Here is an 18,368-nt window from a genome sequence, read left to right as displayed (position 1 = left end):
TATATTCATTTGTGGCTTTCTAAATCATCAGGGAATGGTCCTAGGATTTTTATTTGATATCTGTGTAACTTTGAGTAAATCTTATCAAGAATCTGAGGAGATTGGACAAGATAACCACATAAGGTCCCTTCAAGCTCTAATTTTATAGTCCTGTGATCATTACTATAAAGCCTTCTGCCATTTCTTTTTTATGTGAGATTATAGATTATAAAGCTGGAAGGAACTTTAGAGGCCATCTGGTCTAACCTCATTTTATTAAAAAAATTTTTTTTTAATTAATAAGCTTAATTTTTTTTTTCATTCCTACTCTCTTCCCACAAAGAAAAAGAAAAGTTTTACTAAAAAATAGATATAATATAATTCTCATTTTATAGATGTGGAAGGGAAGGGAAGAAAAGTGATTAAAATTAAGTGACACCTAAGATCACACAGGTTGGTAAATTTGAACTCAGGTCTGTTGACTCCAAATTGAGCATTCCTTGCCCATTACCATCATTCCTTTCTTCTTTGGTAATTTCTTGCTCGCATTTTTATCTCTGCTCAGTTATATCTTCAGTCCTTTGTTCTCTTTTCTTGGAAGAGGATTTAACAAGAGAAGAAAGAGGAAAAGAAAAAAGGAACAAAAATAATACATGTCCCTAGAATGAATGGCAATTTTTTGTATGGCTTTCACCTTTCACAGGAAATATGTATGCTTTATCATCTCTACATATTAATTTTTTTGAGTGACCTCTTCTCTTATGTTTGACAAAAATCTTCATGTAATATTTATTTTAATTATTATTCTTTTCCCTAACTGATTTTCTGTCAACCTCTTACAACTGATATGAGATACAGAAAGATTTTAAAAAGCCAGAGCATCTAAATTTAGTACAAAAATTGAACATAAAATAAACTGATTTCATCTCAGGAGCTTGAAATAGAAGTTCCTTTTCCTAATTTTCAAAGTAGCTATCATAAAATGTACTTACCTGAAGTGTTCTGAGTATTAAAATCTACAAATCACTTGAAAATTCATTTAATAATCAGGTATATCAGTGTATAAAATTTGCAAATTAGTCTTAGAAATGCCTAGAAAATTAAATCTATTTGGCTTTTAAGGTGAATCTAAGAAATAGATACACAAGCCAGTTTCATAGTCTGGACTGAATTAGAAATGAACTCAAATTTTCATTGTCTATGTGTAGATGAAAAGTTCTAGACGATATTAAAATATCTTCATTCACGGCAGCCTATTCAAATCTGAAAGTGCTTTATAGATTTTATTCCTTATAATACTTCTGATAGGGAAACTCTACCACAGCCTCTTTCCAAGTAGAAAAATGAAACAGTAGTTATCTCTCCATGGGGTAAATTGGTCAACCATTTTCATTAAATTAGAACACTAGTTCAGCCCGATGGCTTCCTGAATTGACTTCTTTTTTGAGTGAATTTGCTAGTTTTTTGGAATCACGTAGATAGTCCCAAAGTTATAACTATGTCATACTACAAATGGTTCATAAATAAAAAAATTAAGTCAACTGAGTTCTTGTTTTATGTCCTTTCCCACCCCTCATCAACATACACAATCAAAAAATTGATGGATTTTTTTCCATTGAATTTTTGACTTGTTTTGATGTTTCTCTCAGTGCTTTATTGATACAAACAAAATATTAAAAGACAGGGATGAAGAAGACCTCTGACATTGTGTTATATGGATTTATGTGGATTATCTATGGAAGACTATAAGAATTGAAAAGGATGAGAAGATATGGCTAGATTGCCATTTGCAATTATGAAAGAAAATATGGTTGCAATTCCACTGATGTATATATGTGTTAAAATCTAATTTAACATTATAAAGGCCATAGTTTGGAATATGCCCAGTCCAAATAGCATGTCATTATAATTCTAAGAGATTAAAATTTTAAAGTCTTGATTTCTAGATTCATTCTTATCAAATATATATTTAAGTCAAAATGAAATTATGACTTATTTCTAAAGATTTTGAGATCACCAAATAAGGAAAGACAGTGTTTCTTTGATAGTCTTACAAGTCAGTTTTATATGGGATATTTGCAAATAGTACATAATGTAAGTCAATAGAATATACCAGTGCCACCCACAGACTTTAAAAATCAATAACTGTAATGCTGTTTCTGTTTAAAATGAATGGGCAATTATCATTATCTTCAGATGAATTCAAGTAGCTCTACTGGAAATCTGTGTAATCAGCTTGGGCATTAGTAAGAGCAGATTTCAGTATGGCTTTTATTCTTTGTTTGTTCCCCTTCCCCCTTTTTTCAATCTCAAAATATTTTTTTTTGGAGGGCAGAGGAATATTAAACAAAATGTCTCCAACTGAGTTCTTAAGGACACTACTGTCAATGTAATTTTTTAATGTTTGTTTTTCTCAATAAAAACAAACTATATTAGTTTTCTAATATGTAGTGTATAAAGTAAGGAGCTGTGTGATATACTGAAAAGAGCACACCATACTTGGGAGTCAGAGACACGTATCTATGATGAAATTGTCTGGTTTGCAATTCTGCTTATCCAATTCTCATAACTTCTTTGAGGTTTAGTTTCATCATATATGCTATTAGACCCATATGTTATACCTTTTCTGTACATGTTTCTAAAAACTGTCTTAAATTAATTTGTATTTTGCTAATATGTTAGTTAATAGTATTGTTGGTTATTAGCATTGCTAACATAAGCAATATGGCTACTAGTGTTTCTCTTCTACATGCTTACAAACGCTCTTGGAAAATGTAACAAACACCTTTGTTATATCTGAATATAAATAATTATACATTTCTGACCTTTAACAACAGTATCCTGTTTTAAGATAGCTCCTTGTTTTGTTTTTTTTTTGTTTTGTTTTGTTTTTTTGATAGCTTCTTGTTATGATGAAAGATGAAAACCTAGAGTGATGGAGATGGAAAGTACCTAAGAAACCATATAGTTTTAACCCCTCTTTTAGAGATTGGAAAAGTAAGGACTAGTGTGTTTTTGTCTAAGATTACATAGTGGCAAAAGCCAACGTTGCATTATAAGGATCCCCAGTCTAGTCCTCCTTCTACTGCCTTGACCTCCCAATGTCCCCAAACTAACCTAGTATTAAAAGCCTAGTGTAACCCAAGTTCATACTTGTTCTGTTAAAAACTAGTGAAAAGATTCCTTTAGTAGCTTCTTTGAGTCGGTGTCAATGTCAGGCAAGGCCTGTCAGCCCTGAATGTTGAAAGGGCCTTTTTTGTAAAGAAGATAGCTCCTAGAAATTCTAGGGCAATTTGAGACTGCAGACTCCCCAGCAACTCTTATATATCTCCCATGGTTGTTTGGCCATTGCCTACAAATTGACCGATATTTTAAAATTTTTCTCTTAAATTTTACACTGGTATTCCACTTTTCTCTCTTATGTACTTAGCGTGGACTTGGTAACATCCCAACTTTATGCACTTATTTGTATTTTTCATTAATCCTCCCTGATTCCTTCTAGCCTTTCCCAAACCCTTCCTTGCAAGTAACTTCCCAACCAGAACAGAACTTGGTGCCATCATTTTTATCTGGATCTAGTGATGATATTCCTCTATGACCAGAGAGTACATTCAGTACTGTTGTCAATCATGTCTTGAACATATGCATATCCTTGTATGACAGCTTGGTGGCTCACTGGGTAGATTGATAGGCAAGAGTCAGGAGGAACTGAGCTCAAATGTGACCTCTTATACGTTCTGGCTCTGTGAACCCCATTTAGTTTCCTCATCTGTAAATTTAGCAGTATAAGAAATAGCAAACTACTCCAGTATTTTTGCCAAAAAAAACCCAAAACTCTCAAAAGGAATCATGAAGAGTCAGACAGGATTGAAACAAATGAACAACAAAAGCAATAAAACTGTGCACAAAGAATTTAAGTAGATTAGCACAGATATCACTAAAGTTAATAACAAACTACAAGTTATTGTTTGTCCTTGTTTTCGATGAGAACCAATGGCAGCATGGGGTGATGTCTTGACTTGTGTATGAATTGAATTCAGGTAAGGCAGAGTTGCATAAAGTCAGTCACTCTCATTATTTTTTCTAGAGTCCTCACATTGTCTTGTCTCAATAACAACAACAATAAATAGCTAGCAATAATATAGTACTTCAAAGTTTACAAAGTGCTTTAAATTTGTTATTTCACATGCCATGCTAATGGCTGAACAGGCATGTCATCTTCATGTATGTGGATTTGCCCATTATTATTTTTTTGCATACTATTATAGTCATTACTTATTAAAACAGTTTTAGAATGAAAAAGTTCTTTTTATATACAATGAGCTCCTAGAGACTGTATCTTAAAGTGAATTAGTAATTTGTACACCCAAATGAGGTAGTTAACACTGCTTTTACACAATTAAATTATTCTTTTTCTCTTTTTCTTTGTTAGCTCTCTAGTATGTATTATCAACCCTACTATAAAAGCAATTTTACAATAACTTGTACTGCTTGATTTTAATTATAAATAATAGCTAACATTTATAAAACACTTTAAGATTTACAAAGTGCTATATAAAAGCATATTATATATATATAATGTGTACATAATATATATTAACTTATTTTGATCCTTGCAATAACCTTGAGTTGGATATTGAATATATAATACACATTTTATGGATGAGAAAATAGTCTCAGAGACAGATAGTGACTTATCCACATTCACACACTGAGTGTCACAGGCAAGATTTGAAACAAGGTTTCTCCCGTCTTCCAACTGGTATTCTTCCTACCATATAATCATTAACACTACTGTCAGATAAGCATATATTCACACCTATTAAAAAGTAAACTTCCTGGGTCTTATAGCTATCAACAAACAGTTAAAGTTAACTCTTGCCTCATTTTTCCATTTTCCCTGTTCTTCCATCAACAGTTCCTTATGGAACAAACTTCATAAAATAAAATCAGGGTGTGCAGAGGTAAGAGGAAAAGATCATATTAAGTGCCTAATTAATCACAATCACCCATTCAAAAATCCTTAAAGACTAAAAAGCAGCATTGTCTTCACAGTCAACCTTATATATTACAGTACAATTTCAGAGTCAAAGTGTCTCCTTTACCCATTTTTCTTATTTCTACTGCCTTAAATTCATTTTTGTCAGTGACACCAAGGACCCATTGAAGTGATGAGGTTCAGAAGAATCTTGATGTAGCTATGCTAACTTAGAACAATGAGATCTGAAGTCAAAAGACTTGAGTTTGAATCAAGTGCTATTACTATGTCACTTACCTCTCCAGACCTCAGTTTTCTAACTGACAAAATGACAAGATTGGATTCTATGATTTCTGGGTCCCTTCTATCTATCTATGTTGAGAGAAAACTGTGAAGTTGTATTTTGTAGTGGGCTTTGATAATCAAAGCTTCAGACCAGTAGATGACATAAGTTGATGCAAATATTATCCTCTCTCCTTGCAATTCAGGGAAGATACTGATAGTGTTGATCAGATTAATATTGATAACCCCTAACTAGGCTTGTGGAAATGTATGGCTCATTGGGTTCAATGAAGGCAATTACTTGAGTTAAGAAATGTCATGACTCTGATAGTATAACCCAGAATGTGTCATTGAGAGGTAAGTGCAAAACTTCTTCAACCAGAAAGCTTCCTCATTTTCTCTAGGACTCCATAACCATGTAAATCTATGACTTATAACATTTTTAATAGAATGAAGTGAACCAAAAGGATATGAACAAGCAGTTCTCAAAAGAAGATGAACAAATCACATTGTTCATAATGACCTGAAAAACTGTCCAAATCCTCTAATTATCAGAAAAATATAAATTAAAACAATTATGATATATCATCTTTTCCCATTAAATTTGCAAAGATAGTTAAAATGATACAATTAAATTCAATACTAGTGGTGCTGTGAAGAAATTGACATTGTCATATTACACTATCAATGGAACTCTCAATTAGGATCACAGGACTACAGAATCAGCTGGCAGGTACCTTACAGGCCATCGAGTCCAGCCGTCTCATACATATGAGGAAAATGAGTCTGAGTAAGATAAGTGATTTTACCTAGGGTCATATAGATTATATTGGTGGTGAAATTTGAATCCAGGTCTTCTGATAATCAGAGGTAGCCCCCTTCCTTCCTTCCTTTCCTTCCTTTCCTTCCTTTCCTTCCTTTCCTTCCTTTCCTTCCTTTCCTTCCTTTCCTTCCTTTCCTTCCTTTCCTTCCTTTCCTTCCTTTCCTTCCTTTCCTTCCTTTCCTTCCTTTCCTTCCTTTCCTTCCCTTTTTCGCAATTGGGATTAAGTGACTTGCTCAGGGTCACACAGCTAGGAAGTTTTAAGGGTCTGAGGTCAGATTTGAACTCAGAGTCTCCTGACTTCAGGGCTGGTGCTGTATCCACTGCCCCACCTAGCTGTCCCCAGGGGTAGCCCTCTTTCAATTGATGCAATCTTTTGGAAAGCAATATGGCCATGTACAGTTAGAGCTACAAAAATATACCTTTTGACCCAAGCATCATATCCTGATGATATTATGAAAAGGAGGAATGGGGATAAATTTACTTGTACAAAGATATTTATGATAGAATTATTCAAAATTAAAAAAAAATCCCACAACCCAACAATTGGAAAAATGCTACTATGGCCAGGATGGAAATTGTGAATGTATCAAGAAAATCATTAACTTAATTATTATTTATCTAATTATATAATAATATATTATTTAATATAGGTATAGTATTAATAATAAAATATAATATATAACATTATGTTATTAATAATGGTTTATTTATTATTTAAATAATTAATAAATAACAATCGGCAGACCTTGATTTTGTCTCCTCTGTGCCAGGCACTGAGCCAGGTGCTGAGGCTACAAAGAAGAAATGAAAGTGCCCTTGATCTCATAAAACAAACTTTCCTTTTGTAAAGTAGTTCAATAACTTGTGATCTCTGAATGTAATTGAATATCATTATACTATAAGAAATGTCAAATATGAAGAATAAAAAAGAGGTATATAAACAAAAGCATGATGAAGACATAAAAGCCAAAAAACTATTCATATTAATTACAACTATGTAAATGAAATCCCAATGATAGAATTTTTTTTTTAATTTATGAAAGAAAATATTGAAAAGTTAGCAGTGGAAACAATGAGGATATTTATTTTTAGTACCTTATTAATATCAATATACATATTTTAGATGATAAATTATAAGGAATAGAGTTTATACTTTCATTAGTTTTAAAATTTTTAAATATTTGTTTTTATATGTAGTTACTAAATTTAAATTTTTTAAAATAAAATTATTAATGTAAATGAAATATAAAATAAGAAAAGGAAAGCAGAAATTCTTTGTCTCAGGAAGTTAAAAAATTATTAGCTTCAGGTTTTACCCTATCTTTTCAGGTTTTAGACGGTTTCCTTTTAACTTTTAATTTAATGTATTTATATTAAAACTTTTTCTTTTTAAAAATCTTTCCTTCTTTGTTTCTTTTTTAGTTATGGTAATTTTCTAAGTAGATAATTATTACTTTAAAATAAGATTGTCAAAGCCTTCCCCTACCTCCAAAATTTAACCTTAAATGGCACAACTAAACTTTAAAAACTTAAACAAAGATATTTTAGTTTGAAGTGACAGATACTTCTTTACTCCACTCATATAGGCCACACTCCCATATTTGGAATTGCGGGAAAGAATACTATACTCTGCCCTATCACAAAAGCTTGCTAGTTCACCACCTTTTTGTACAATGACATAATCACAGAAATTTTGAACTAGAAGAGACCCTGAAGATAATCAGGTCCTATTCCACTCATTGTACAGATAAATTCATTCAAATTCAGAGAGTTAAATGACTGGTGACTTGCTGAGCATCATAGCAGTGTTTGGGGAGCAAAGAGGGGTTGTATCTCCTCTAGTGATAGCTCCTAGTCCACTGTTCTTTCCAGCTGCTCTGGACTTAGACTTTATATTGTGATGAAAAAATAATTTTTAGCTAAGTTCATGATATGACCTCTGGAACTTTTTTTTCCTTTTTTTGGAACTTTCAATGAAATATGAAAATATAGTGGAACTTAAATACTTTTGAATTTTATCTGTGAGGGCATTCCTTCCAATGACATAGATCACAAATCTTCCACACCTTATTGAATGCCTTGGATGAGCTGATGTGGTAAAAAACAAACAAAAAAAAATAGCTTATTATCCAACCTTCTCATGATAAGCCTTTAATATTGGACCATTCTTCTCTCCTTCCCTTCCTCCCTCATCACTCCTTCTCTGTCTCTGTCTCTGTCTCTCTCTCTCTCCTACACACACACACACACACACACACACACACACACACTATGGACCCAGGAGGAAATATCATTGTTGAAGGTTAATAGAGATTTCACTTTTATGTGTGTCTATTCATATTTATACATATGATACATATATATATATATAGTGTGTATGTATATATGCATATATATATATAGATATAGATGTGCACAGATGTGTGTATAAATATGTGTGTGGTATATGCATAAATATATGATGATATATTGTATATGTGTACATATATATATACTTTTATTTTATCTTTTTGATGTCATGACCCATCAGGGACCATCAGGGTCATTCCAAAAGTGGTAATTCATTGAGCAGGTGATTAGAATGGAAATTGGAAAAGTGTCAACAGAGCAATCTCTGTTCCTCTTTAATCAGTAAACAGGCCAGAGTAAGTGATAAAATAGGAATTTGTGGGGGGGCACAAACACATTAATCTATTAGAATAGAAAGAAGTGCTGAACTGGACTGTGAAACATGATCCCAATGTTAGGTGTTAGCATGATCACTGGATATACATATTTGCTACCATTGCAGTCATAAACCAACCAGGCTAAATATAGTACACTTGAGCACCTGACTACTCATGTGCAGAAAATTATGAACATGCCTTGCTGTCAGTTGGCTAGCTGACCTTGATTTGCTTTATGAAGGTACATGGTTCCATGTGGAACTTACCTTCTGTGTAGATTCTAGTCCAGAATCCCCAGTGTTTTAACACATGGACCAAACCTTATGTTTTCTTTCAGAAAATTTTATAAGATCTCAAATGGTTGTTCAGAATCTGTCCTCTTGCTTTTGTTTCCCACTGAGCATTTAGGGTTAGCCTATGGAGAAAAGAAAAATTCCCACCAAAATGCAACCCAACATTTCTTTTAACATCTTTCCTTTTAAGGGCATTTTTCATCCACATGCTAAAACACATATTATGCTGCTTTGACTCTTTAACAAGCACATTTGCACATCACATCAATTCATGTCATTTGCACAGCATGTGTGATCAAAGCTCATAATAGTTTTAAAGTCTGGTCCTTATCTCAGTGAAGCATAAGACAGTGTTTGCAGATTGATCTCAGAAATCAGATTAGCCTAGGACACTGGTTCGTTCCTATAAAATGTGAGGATTACTGTGAGTTGTTCATAGGCCCTTAATCCCTTTGATCATTTACACTGTGTAGTTTTATACAGGTTGCTCTGCTTTGGAGAAATAAAGTAAAGAAACATAAAGGTGAATTTGACAGAGGCATCACTTCACTGTTTATCAATGCAGAGAGATCTTGAGTTTTAAGGGTAGCAGCTATAAAAGACTTTGACTAAGCTGCTTTTAAGCCTTTCTGAATGTGTTATCTGTACAAAGATTTTTTAAAATCAGTCTCTAATTATACCTATAAATTTGCTCAATTTAATATCCAATAGAGGAAAACATTTCTAAATAGTATAGCTAAATCTTTGCATTATAGTTATCACAGACTCCTGATTTATATCATTTTCTAGGTAACATTTGCCATCACTTTATTGCATAAAGTTTTCTAAATTCACTTTAAAGACTGCTTTTTCCCTTTCCTTCCCATGAAATTAGGGGGTCTGCTATCACTAGGTATTGATGATACCTTAATTCATATGGCCAGACCCAGACTATAAATTATATGTATGTGTGAGGTCCGTAATGCAGAGAATCATGAATTTTCCATCCTTCTGTAAAAGAGCACTCTATACTTTAACAATTAATTATGAAAAAACATTGATTGTGATAAAAATAATGCTATAGAGCAAACTTAGTAGTAACTGATAATGGACAATAATAGTAATGACAAATGAGAAGAACAGATTTAAAACAATTAACACCTACACATAATCAGACTTTAAAAAATGTTTTATTTCAAACTTAAACACAAGAAACTTTTAGCATTTCTACATATATATCAGAGCATATAAAAGTATATTGTACTTGAAACTATGAAGTTTCCATTTACTACTGCTTTTAAAAAGAATAATCAATTCCAAGTATTACTTCCAAAACTGTCCTAAAAATTGTACACTTTTAGGATTATAAAATGGACCACTAATGGTTTGGAAAATATCTATACAAAATCATGTTTCAACATTAGCAAACATAGTGCTTGTTATCCTAAGGAGTATTTAAAATATTAAAACTTCTTCACCCCAAAGTATGAATATGAAGAGCACATGTTAAACAGGCCAAAACAAACAGAAATATTTTTGGATCAAGTAGTCATTACTTCACTGAGCAATAATAAGAGCTGATAACAGAATTGCACCATTGTATTTGTCAGATGTAACTGACAGTGGTTTACCTCTGGGTTTGAATGTGTGAAATCGCCAATACCCCAAAAGAGAGAAGGCAAAGGCCTTCTATAGGTAACATCTGCATGAAATCAACTAATAACATCTCAATAAAGAAATTTCAAAGAAATAGCTGAGTCATATGGATTTGTTTATGGAAACCGAAAGGTTTATGATAGCGATTCAGAAGTGTATCATTAACCATCCTAAATTAAGGAAGCGTTGCCCTTACAGAATCAGAATTTGGTTAGCAGTGCATATCACGAAAGGAATAGTAGAAACTATACAACAAAACAATGTAAGGTACAGAAATTCGGCACCTCCCAAATGACAAGACCTAACCTGGTGGCTAGAAAGGTACATCATGAACTGGCAGCCGATGCTCCTCCTACAAATACACGCTACTTGTTGCCCACGATGATATTTATGATAATGGTAATGAAGAAATAAGTTCAAAGTGGCACAGCGAGGTGGCGCCATAGTGCATGGAATGCTGGGCCTAGAGTCAGGAAAAAGACATTCCCCCCCCCAGCACAAATGTGACCTTAGACTTACTAGCCAAGTGACCCTGGGCAAGTCATTTAACCCTTTATACCTCAGTTTGCTTATCTATAAAATGAACTGGAGAAGGTAAATTACTCCAGTGTCTTTGCTGAAAACATCCCAAATGGAGTCATGAAGAGCTGGACACAACTGTAATATCTAAACAAAAACAAAATTAAAATGGTAACTTTCTCATTCATTCCCTTTTCACTTAAAGGAAGGAAATCTCTTAGACATGCATTTAGTTTTTTGATTTATACTTTTAATAAATTATACCTGATAATAAGAACAATGATAAAACTCATGTTTAATAAATTAGTTTTTGGAGTATTGTTATTTTATTACACTGGCATGGCTTAACCAAGAACAAATTACATCTTTTCACTAATTAAGGCTCATCTTTATTTTTGTAAAGAATGTTTTGTAGTTGTATTCATATATTTCCTTTGTGTGTGTTGGTAGTAGAACTATATTTACCTCTGAATAAATAATAATGATACAAATAGCATAGTTTTTTCCGCAGTTCTGTCTTCATGTTTTTAATTGTTATCCCTTTTCTTGTTGTTGTTGTTCAGTCATTTCAGTTATGTCCTCTCCATGATCTCATTTGAGCTTTTCTTGGTAAAGATACTGGGATGGTTTGCCTTTTCCTTCTCTAGTTCATTTTATAGATGAGGAAACTCAGGCAAACAACGTTAAGTGAATAGCTCTGGGTCACATAGCTAAGGTAGGGTCTGAGGCTTTATTTGATTTTAGGTCTTCTTGACTCCATACCCAGATCTCTCTACACTGTGTCATCTAGTTCCTAGTTGTTAACCTTTATTTGACAGTTCTAGAAATGCTAAGTTGAATATTTGTATTGTTATGTAATTAAAAAAAAACACGAAAAAATTCAGATTCAGATTCAAAGCATAAAGTGTCCTCTATGTAAATTTACTTGAATGTAATATATAAATACATTTTTTAAAAAGAATGAACTGGCTACATAAAAATCCTGAATCTATGTTCTTGGTTCTCTTATGCTCCATCCCTAAAAATCTTTAAAGTCTTCTTTGATGGCAGATAAAAGATGAAAGATGAACTTTTAAAATATAGAGACAACATAACCAGCCAAGAGGATACAGGTATAAGTTGTTTCATACCAGGTTATAAAACCACTGTACTGAAGAAGATAGTGAAAAAGTGAATTCCAGAAGTGTAAAGTCTTTGAAGCAAACATCTGGCTTTCTGATCCAAGGAGTATCCCTCTTGGGACAGACTTTGAGAATGGGCCAGCTGATGACAATTGCAGGGGAAAAAAAAAGAAATTAGCAACACTAGTTGTTTACCACAGAGACAAATTAGGTGAAGAAAACACTTACTGCCCCAATGGGTATTTGAACCCAACCCTTGCAACAGTGTTAACAGCATAGCAAATATGTCCCTCTGTTAACTAATTTATCTAATGTGATTGAACTATAAGTCTGTTTTTTAAAGGCTGTATGTTCAATGTCATCTCTCTTAGTAGTGCAGCTGAACTTGTAGTATTCAGGACACAGCACTTCCATTCACTTAAAAATTTTTTTTCTGTTTGTTAGTTTTTTTTGTTTTGTTTTGTTTTTCTGTGTTTCAAGAACTCTGTTAAAGATTTCACTTACAATTCTATAGTTTGGTTGGAAATCAGGTTTTGACTTAGGGATTTTTTGTTTGTTTTATGTGTGTATTTTTTTTTGTTTGTTTATTTTTGATAGAACATAATAAGGTCACTGTAATTTCACAGTCTTCCACTTGAAGTCTCAGAAAAGAACAAGTGATGTCATGGAAAGATCACTGGTTTTAGAATCAGAAGATTTTATTTCATATTTAAATTCTGCCACTTATTAATCATATGACTTTCCCCTAATTTAAAAAGGGAGTAGTGAGAGAGATAGACAACAGAGAAGGGAGAGAAAAAAAGACAGGAGGAGAAGGGGACAGAAAATATTTATATTATCTATGTCATAGGGTTATTGTGAGGAAATAATAATTGCAGTGACTCATATTTATGAAGTACTTGAGGTTTATAAAGCTTTACATTTATTTTCATTTGAGCCTCACAAGGCTTTGCCCTGGTGATATGCCCATTTTATAAATAAGGAAACTGAGGCTTAGAGGATTAAGTTACATGCTTAAGATCACATAGCTAGTAAACATCTGAGGGAGGAGTTGAATCCTGTTCTTCCCGATTCTAAAAACATACCTAAATACAGAGTTGAAAGTACTTTGAAAAGAACCAAGTGTTTGTAAATATGAATTATTGCTTATAAGAAAATAACTAAAACCTTTATCTCCAAATAACACAGCAACAAAAACTGTTTCAGACATTTTGGGGGAAATTGTTTCTTTCATCTGTGACTATTATTTTCCTGTTTTTTTCCTATTTCTTGGTTTCAAAAACAAATACTAACTTTGATGTGCATTTTCTGTTTTCTTTCAAGAGAAAACTGGCCATGTAGAAATTGTCCGAGTTGTGTACCAGCCAGAATACATCAGTTTTGAGGATCTGCTCAAGGTCTTCTGGGAGAATCATGACCCGACACAAGGTAGAGTGATGAGTGAGCCAGTATTTAATTATCTTACTAATTACAGCTGGGATAATTAGTGTTTGAGCTGCATGGAAGAGATGAACCTTGAAATCACACAGGAGTTCAAGAATATGATGGCAGACATTTATTGACAAGGAAAAAGGAGAGAGGGAAAAAGAGGAGAGACAAGAGAATGGAAGCAGACTTAGACTGTCTACATTCCCCACTGCCTCTCCATTTACAGCTGTCTGTGGTGGGAGAATTCCCACAGAGAAATACATGAGACAGTAGAAAATCCATTCACCTTTGATTATTACATTATGCTTCCTTAATGCAGGCTTTTGTCTATGAAATTAGTGCCTTTTTTCAGCCATTCCAAAGTTGTTCTGATTTATGCTTCCTGTATTTTCTTTGGTTTAGGTTTTTTCATCTTTTAAAAACTGTTAGATTTTGTGTATGCATAAGGAAAATAATTGAACAAAAAACATAAAGCATAGTTCTCAGGGACAACTACAGTGGAACCCATGATGTTTATCATTCAAGCATCCTCCAAGGAAGAAATTACATAGAGAAATGAATTTATATCTGTGCAAACAATGGCAATCATAATTTTTTCTAACTCTTATGTGCATAAAAGCAGACACCCATGTGAGTGAATATCATTATAACACTCAGTACACAAGACTTTTTTTGTTCTGGCCTAAAGGCCATGCCAGTACTGCTTTGCTAATGTGGTGTTTTCATATAAGAAAATCTATTAACTAAAAATTTCTTTATAGCAGATGTGCTATTCACTGATCTCTACCCATTTGATAATCACTTTAATAATGTCGATTTCACAACAGTCCTATCCATATGGTATTTATGGTTGATATCATTATAATATACACATACATACATATATATGTTTATGCACATACATACATACACACACACACACACACACACACACACACAAGTATACACTCATAGATGGATAGATAGTTTGAAGTGGCCTGTCCCTGAAAACCCATATTACATTTTGAAGAGTTAAGGGAGGTAATGGGAATTACTTATTAATCGTGTGACTTTTCCCTAATTTAAAAAGGGAGTAGAGAGACAGACAGACAGACAGAGAGTGGATCAGGGAATATATCTTTTGATATAAAGTACCTCCTGGTACTTTCCCTCCTGGGAAAGATAGGAACTCTTTTGTCTATTTTGATTATTAGGCTAGGTTTCTTGACTACTCATTTTTAAATCCAGTCAACTCAAACTCACCCAGAGCAATAAAGTAATTTTCATGCAGTCACATATCTAATAAGAGCTAAGAGTTGAATCCAGATCTTTTAATGCCAGACCTGGAGCTTCTTCTCCAGCATCCTCTCATATAGGAGATAGGTTGAGGTCTTCACTGTTGGATGGAATACCTACAATAATGAGTTCACAGGTCTATTTTAAGGATTTCAGTATTAAAGTATTATAGAGGTAGCAATTCTGATCTCAGATCAAGCAAAAGTAAAAATTGATCTAATTAAAAGTGATAAGGAAGGAAACTATATCTTGCTAAAGGGAGTACCATAGATAATGAAGTAATATCAATACTAAACATATGTGTATCAAGTAGTATAGGATCCAAATTCCTAAAGAAGTTAAGAGAGCTGCAAGAAGAAATAGACAGCAAAACTATACTAGTGGGGGGATCTCAACCTTGATTTCTCAGAACTATCAAACCACAAAATAAATAAGAAAGAAGTTAAGAGGTAAATAGAATTTTAGAAAAGTTAGATATAATAGATCTTTTGAAGAAAATTGAATGGGGACAGAAAGGAGTACACTTTTTTTTCTCAGCAGTTAATGGAACTATACAAAAATTGACCATATAGTAGGGTATAAAGACCTCAAAATCAAATGCAGAAAGGCAGAAATAGTAAATGCACTTTTTTCAGATCATGATACAATAAAAATTACATGCAATAAAAGGCCAGAGGAGTAGACCAAAAATTAATTGGAAACTAAATATTCTAATGCTAAAGAAGGAATGGGTGACAGCGAAAGAACTCTGGGAGATGACTTTGAACCACTACATAGAATTCCCAATCCCTCTATTTTTGTCCACCTACATTTTTGATTTCCTTGTTTATAAACAGGCTAATTGTACGCTATTTCAAAGTCCGATTTTTTTTGTACAGCAAAATAACTGTTTGGACATGTATACATATATTGTATTTAATTTATACTTTAACATATTTAACATGTATTGGTCAACTTGACATCTGGGGGAAGGGGTGGGAGGAAGGAGGGGAAAAGTTGGAACAAAAGTGTTTTGCAATTGTCAATGCTGAAAAATTACCCATGCATATATCTTATAAATAAAAAGCTATTAAAAAAAAAAAAGAATGAATGGGTGAAACAACAAATCATAGACACAATAAATAATTTCATCCAAAAGAATGACAATAATGAAACAACACACCAGAATTTGTGGGATACAGCCAAAGTAGTTTTTAGGGGACATTTTATATCTCTAGATGTTTATTTGCATAAAATAGAAAAAGAAAAAATCAGTGAATTGGGCTTGTAACTAAAAAAAAACTAGAAAAAGAACAATTAAAACTCTCCAATTAAATGCCGAATTTGAAATCCTGAAAGTAAAAGGGGAGATTAATAAAATTGAAAGTAAGAAAACTATTGAATTAATAAATAAAACTGAGTTGGTTTTATGAAAAACTAACAAAATAGATAAACCTTTAGTTAATTTGATTAGAAAAAGCAAAGAAGAAAATCAAATTATTAGTTCCAAAAATGAAAAGGGAGAATTTTCTACCAATGAAGAGGAAATTAGAGCAATAATTGGGAGTTATTTTGCCCAATAAATTTGAGAATCTAAATGAAATGGAGGAATACCTACAAAAATATAGATTGCCCAGACTAATAGAAGAGGAAATAAATTATTTAAATAGTCCCATTTTAGAAAAAGAAATAGAACAAATTATTAATCAACTGCCTAAGAAAAAATCCCCAGAGCCAGATGGATTTACATGTGAATTCTACCAAACATTTAAAGAACAATTAATTCCAATAATTTTAAAACTATTTGAAAAAACAGGGAAAGCAGGAGTCTTACCAAATTCCTTTTATGACACAGATATGGTGCTGATACCTAAACCAGGGAGGGTGAAAATAGAGAAATAAAATTGTAAACCAATTTCCCTAATGAATATTGATGCAAAAATCTTAAATAAAATATTAGTAAAGAGATTACAGAAAATCATCCCTGGGATAATACACTATGAACAAGTAGGATTTATATCAGGGATGTAGGGCTGGTTCAATTTTAGGAAGACTATTAGCATGTTTGACTATATCAATAACCAAACTAATAAAAATTATATGATTATCTCAATAGATACCAAAAAAGCATTTGATAAAACCAATGCCTATTCCTCTTAAAAAACACTAGAGGGTATAGGTAGCCGAGTATAATAATACTACCTAAATTAATCTACTTAGTTAGTGCCATACCAATCAAACTCCCAAGAAATTATTTTACAAGTCTAGAAAAAATAATAACAAAGGTCATGTGGAAGAAACAAAAGGGCAAGAATTTCAAGGGAATTAATGAAAAAAAAAATGCCAGTGAAGGTGGCCTAGCTGTGCCAGATGTAAAACTATATTATAAAGTAGCGGTCATCAAAACCATTTGGTATTGGCTAAGAAATAGAGCAGTTACTACTGGGTTTATATCCCAAAGAAATACTAAAGAAGGGAAAGGGACCTGTATGTGCCAAAATGTTTGTGGCAGCCTTTTTGTGGTGGCTAGAAACTGGAAAATGAGTGGATGCCCATCAATTGGAGAATGACTGAATAAATTATGGTATATGAATGTTATGGAGTATTATTATTCTGTAAGAAACAACCAGAAGGATGATTTCAAAGAGGCCTGGAGAGACTTACATGAACTGATGCTAAGTAAAATGAGCAAAACCAGGAGTGAAGGAGCAAAAGCATTGTACACGGAAACAACAATATTATATGATGATCAGTTCAGATGGATCTGGCTCTTCTCAACAATGAGATGATTCAGGCCAGTTCCAATGATCTTGTGATGAAGCGAGCCATTTACACCCAGAGAGAAGACTGTGTGAACTGAGTGTGGATCCCAACATAGCATTTTCACTTCTTTTGTTGTTGTTTGCTTAAATTTTATTTTCTTTCTCATTTTTCTTCCTTTTTGATCAGATTTTTCTTGGGCAGCAAGATAATTGTATAAATATGATAACATATATTCTATTTACATATATTTTTACCATGTTTAACATATATTGTTACTTGCCATGTAGGAGAAGGGGTGAAAGGAAAGGGGGAGATTGGAACTCAAGATTTTGCAAGGGTGAATGTTGAACATTATCCATACTTATGTTTTGAAAATAAAAAGTTTCAATTTAAAAAAATAAAGTGTTATAGAGCATTAATAACATTCTCTTCTGTTCGATAACAATGCCATGTGGAGCTAGCATGTGGAATCATTCTGTAAATCAGAGAGATACCTTTAGCTATCCAGGTGCTAGTTGACATTTACAGGGTCTATGTAATTGAATATATGAAGTTCAAATTTGAGAATAATTTATCAGGCACCTACTATGTACAGAAGAGAGAATTTTAAAATATAGTGCTTGCTTC

At 32.8% G+C, this 18,368-nt stretch overlaps 1 protein-coding gene across 5 annotated transcripts in view; it reads left to right on the top strand.

The window, feature by feature from the left end:
- MSRA (methionine sulfoxide reductase A) overlaps positions 1-18,368 on the top strand; it is a 509,773-nt gene that overhangs the window by 314,766 nt on the left and 176,639 nt on the right. For all 5 annotated transcript variants that reach the window (XM_031950908.1, XM_031950909.1, XM_031950912.1 and 2 more), the window contains one exon: positions 13,620-13,724. In XM_031950908.1, the coding sequence (XP_031806768.1) occupies positions 13,620-13,724 (105 nt within the window). The remainder of the gene's footprint in view (positions 1-13,619; positions 13,725-18,368) is intronic.

The sequence above is a fragment of the Sarcophilus harrisii genome, chromosome 2 (assembly GCF_902635505.1).
Source record: "Sarcophilus harrisii chromosome 2, mSarHar1.11, whole genome shotgun sequence".
NCBI lineage: Eukaryota > Metazoa > Chordata > Mammalia > Dasyuromorphia > Dasyuridae > Sarcophilus > Sarcophilus harrisii.
Note: the sequence above shows the minus strand (reverse complement) of the source record. Positions and strands in the feature narration are given on the sequence as shown.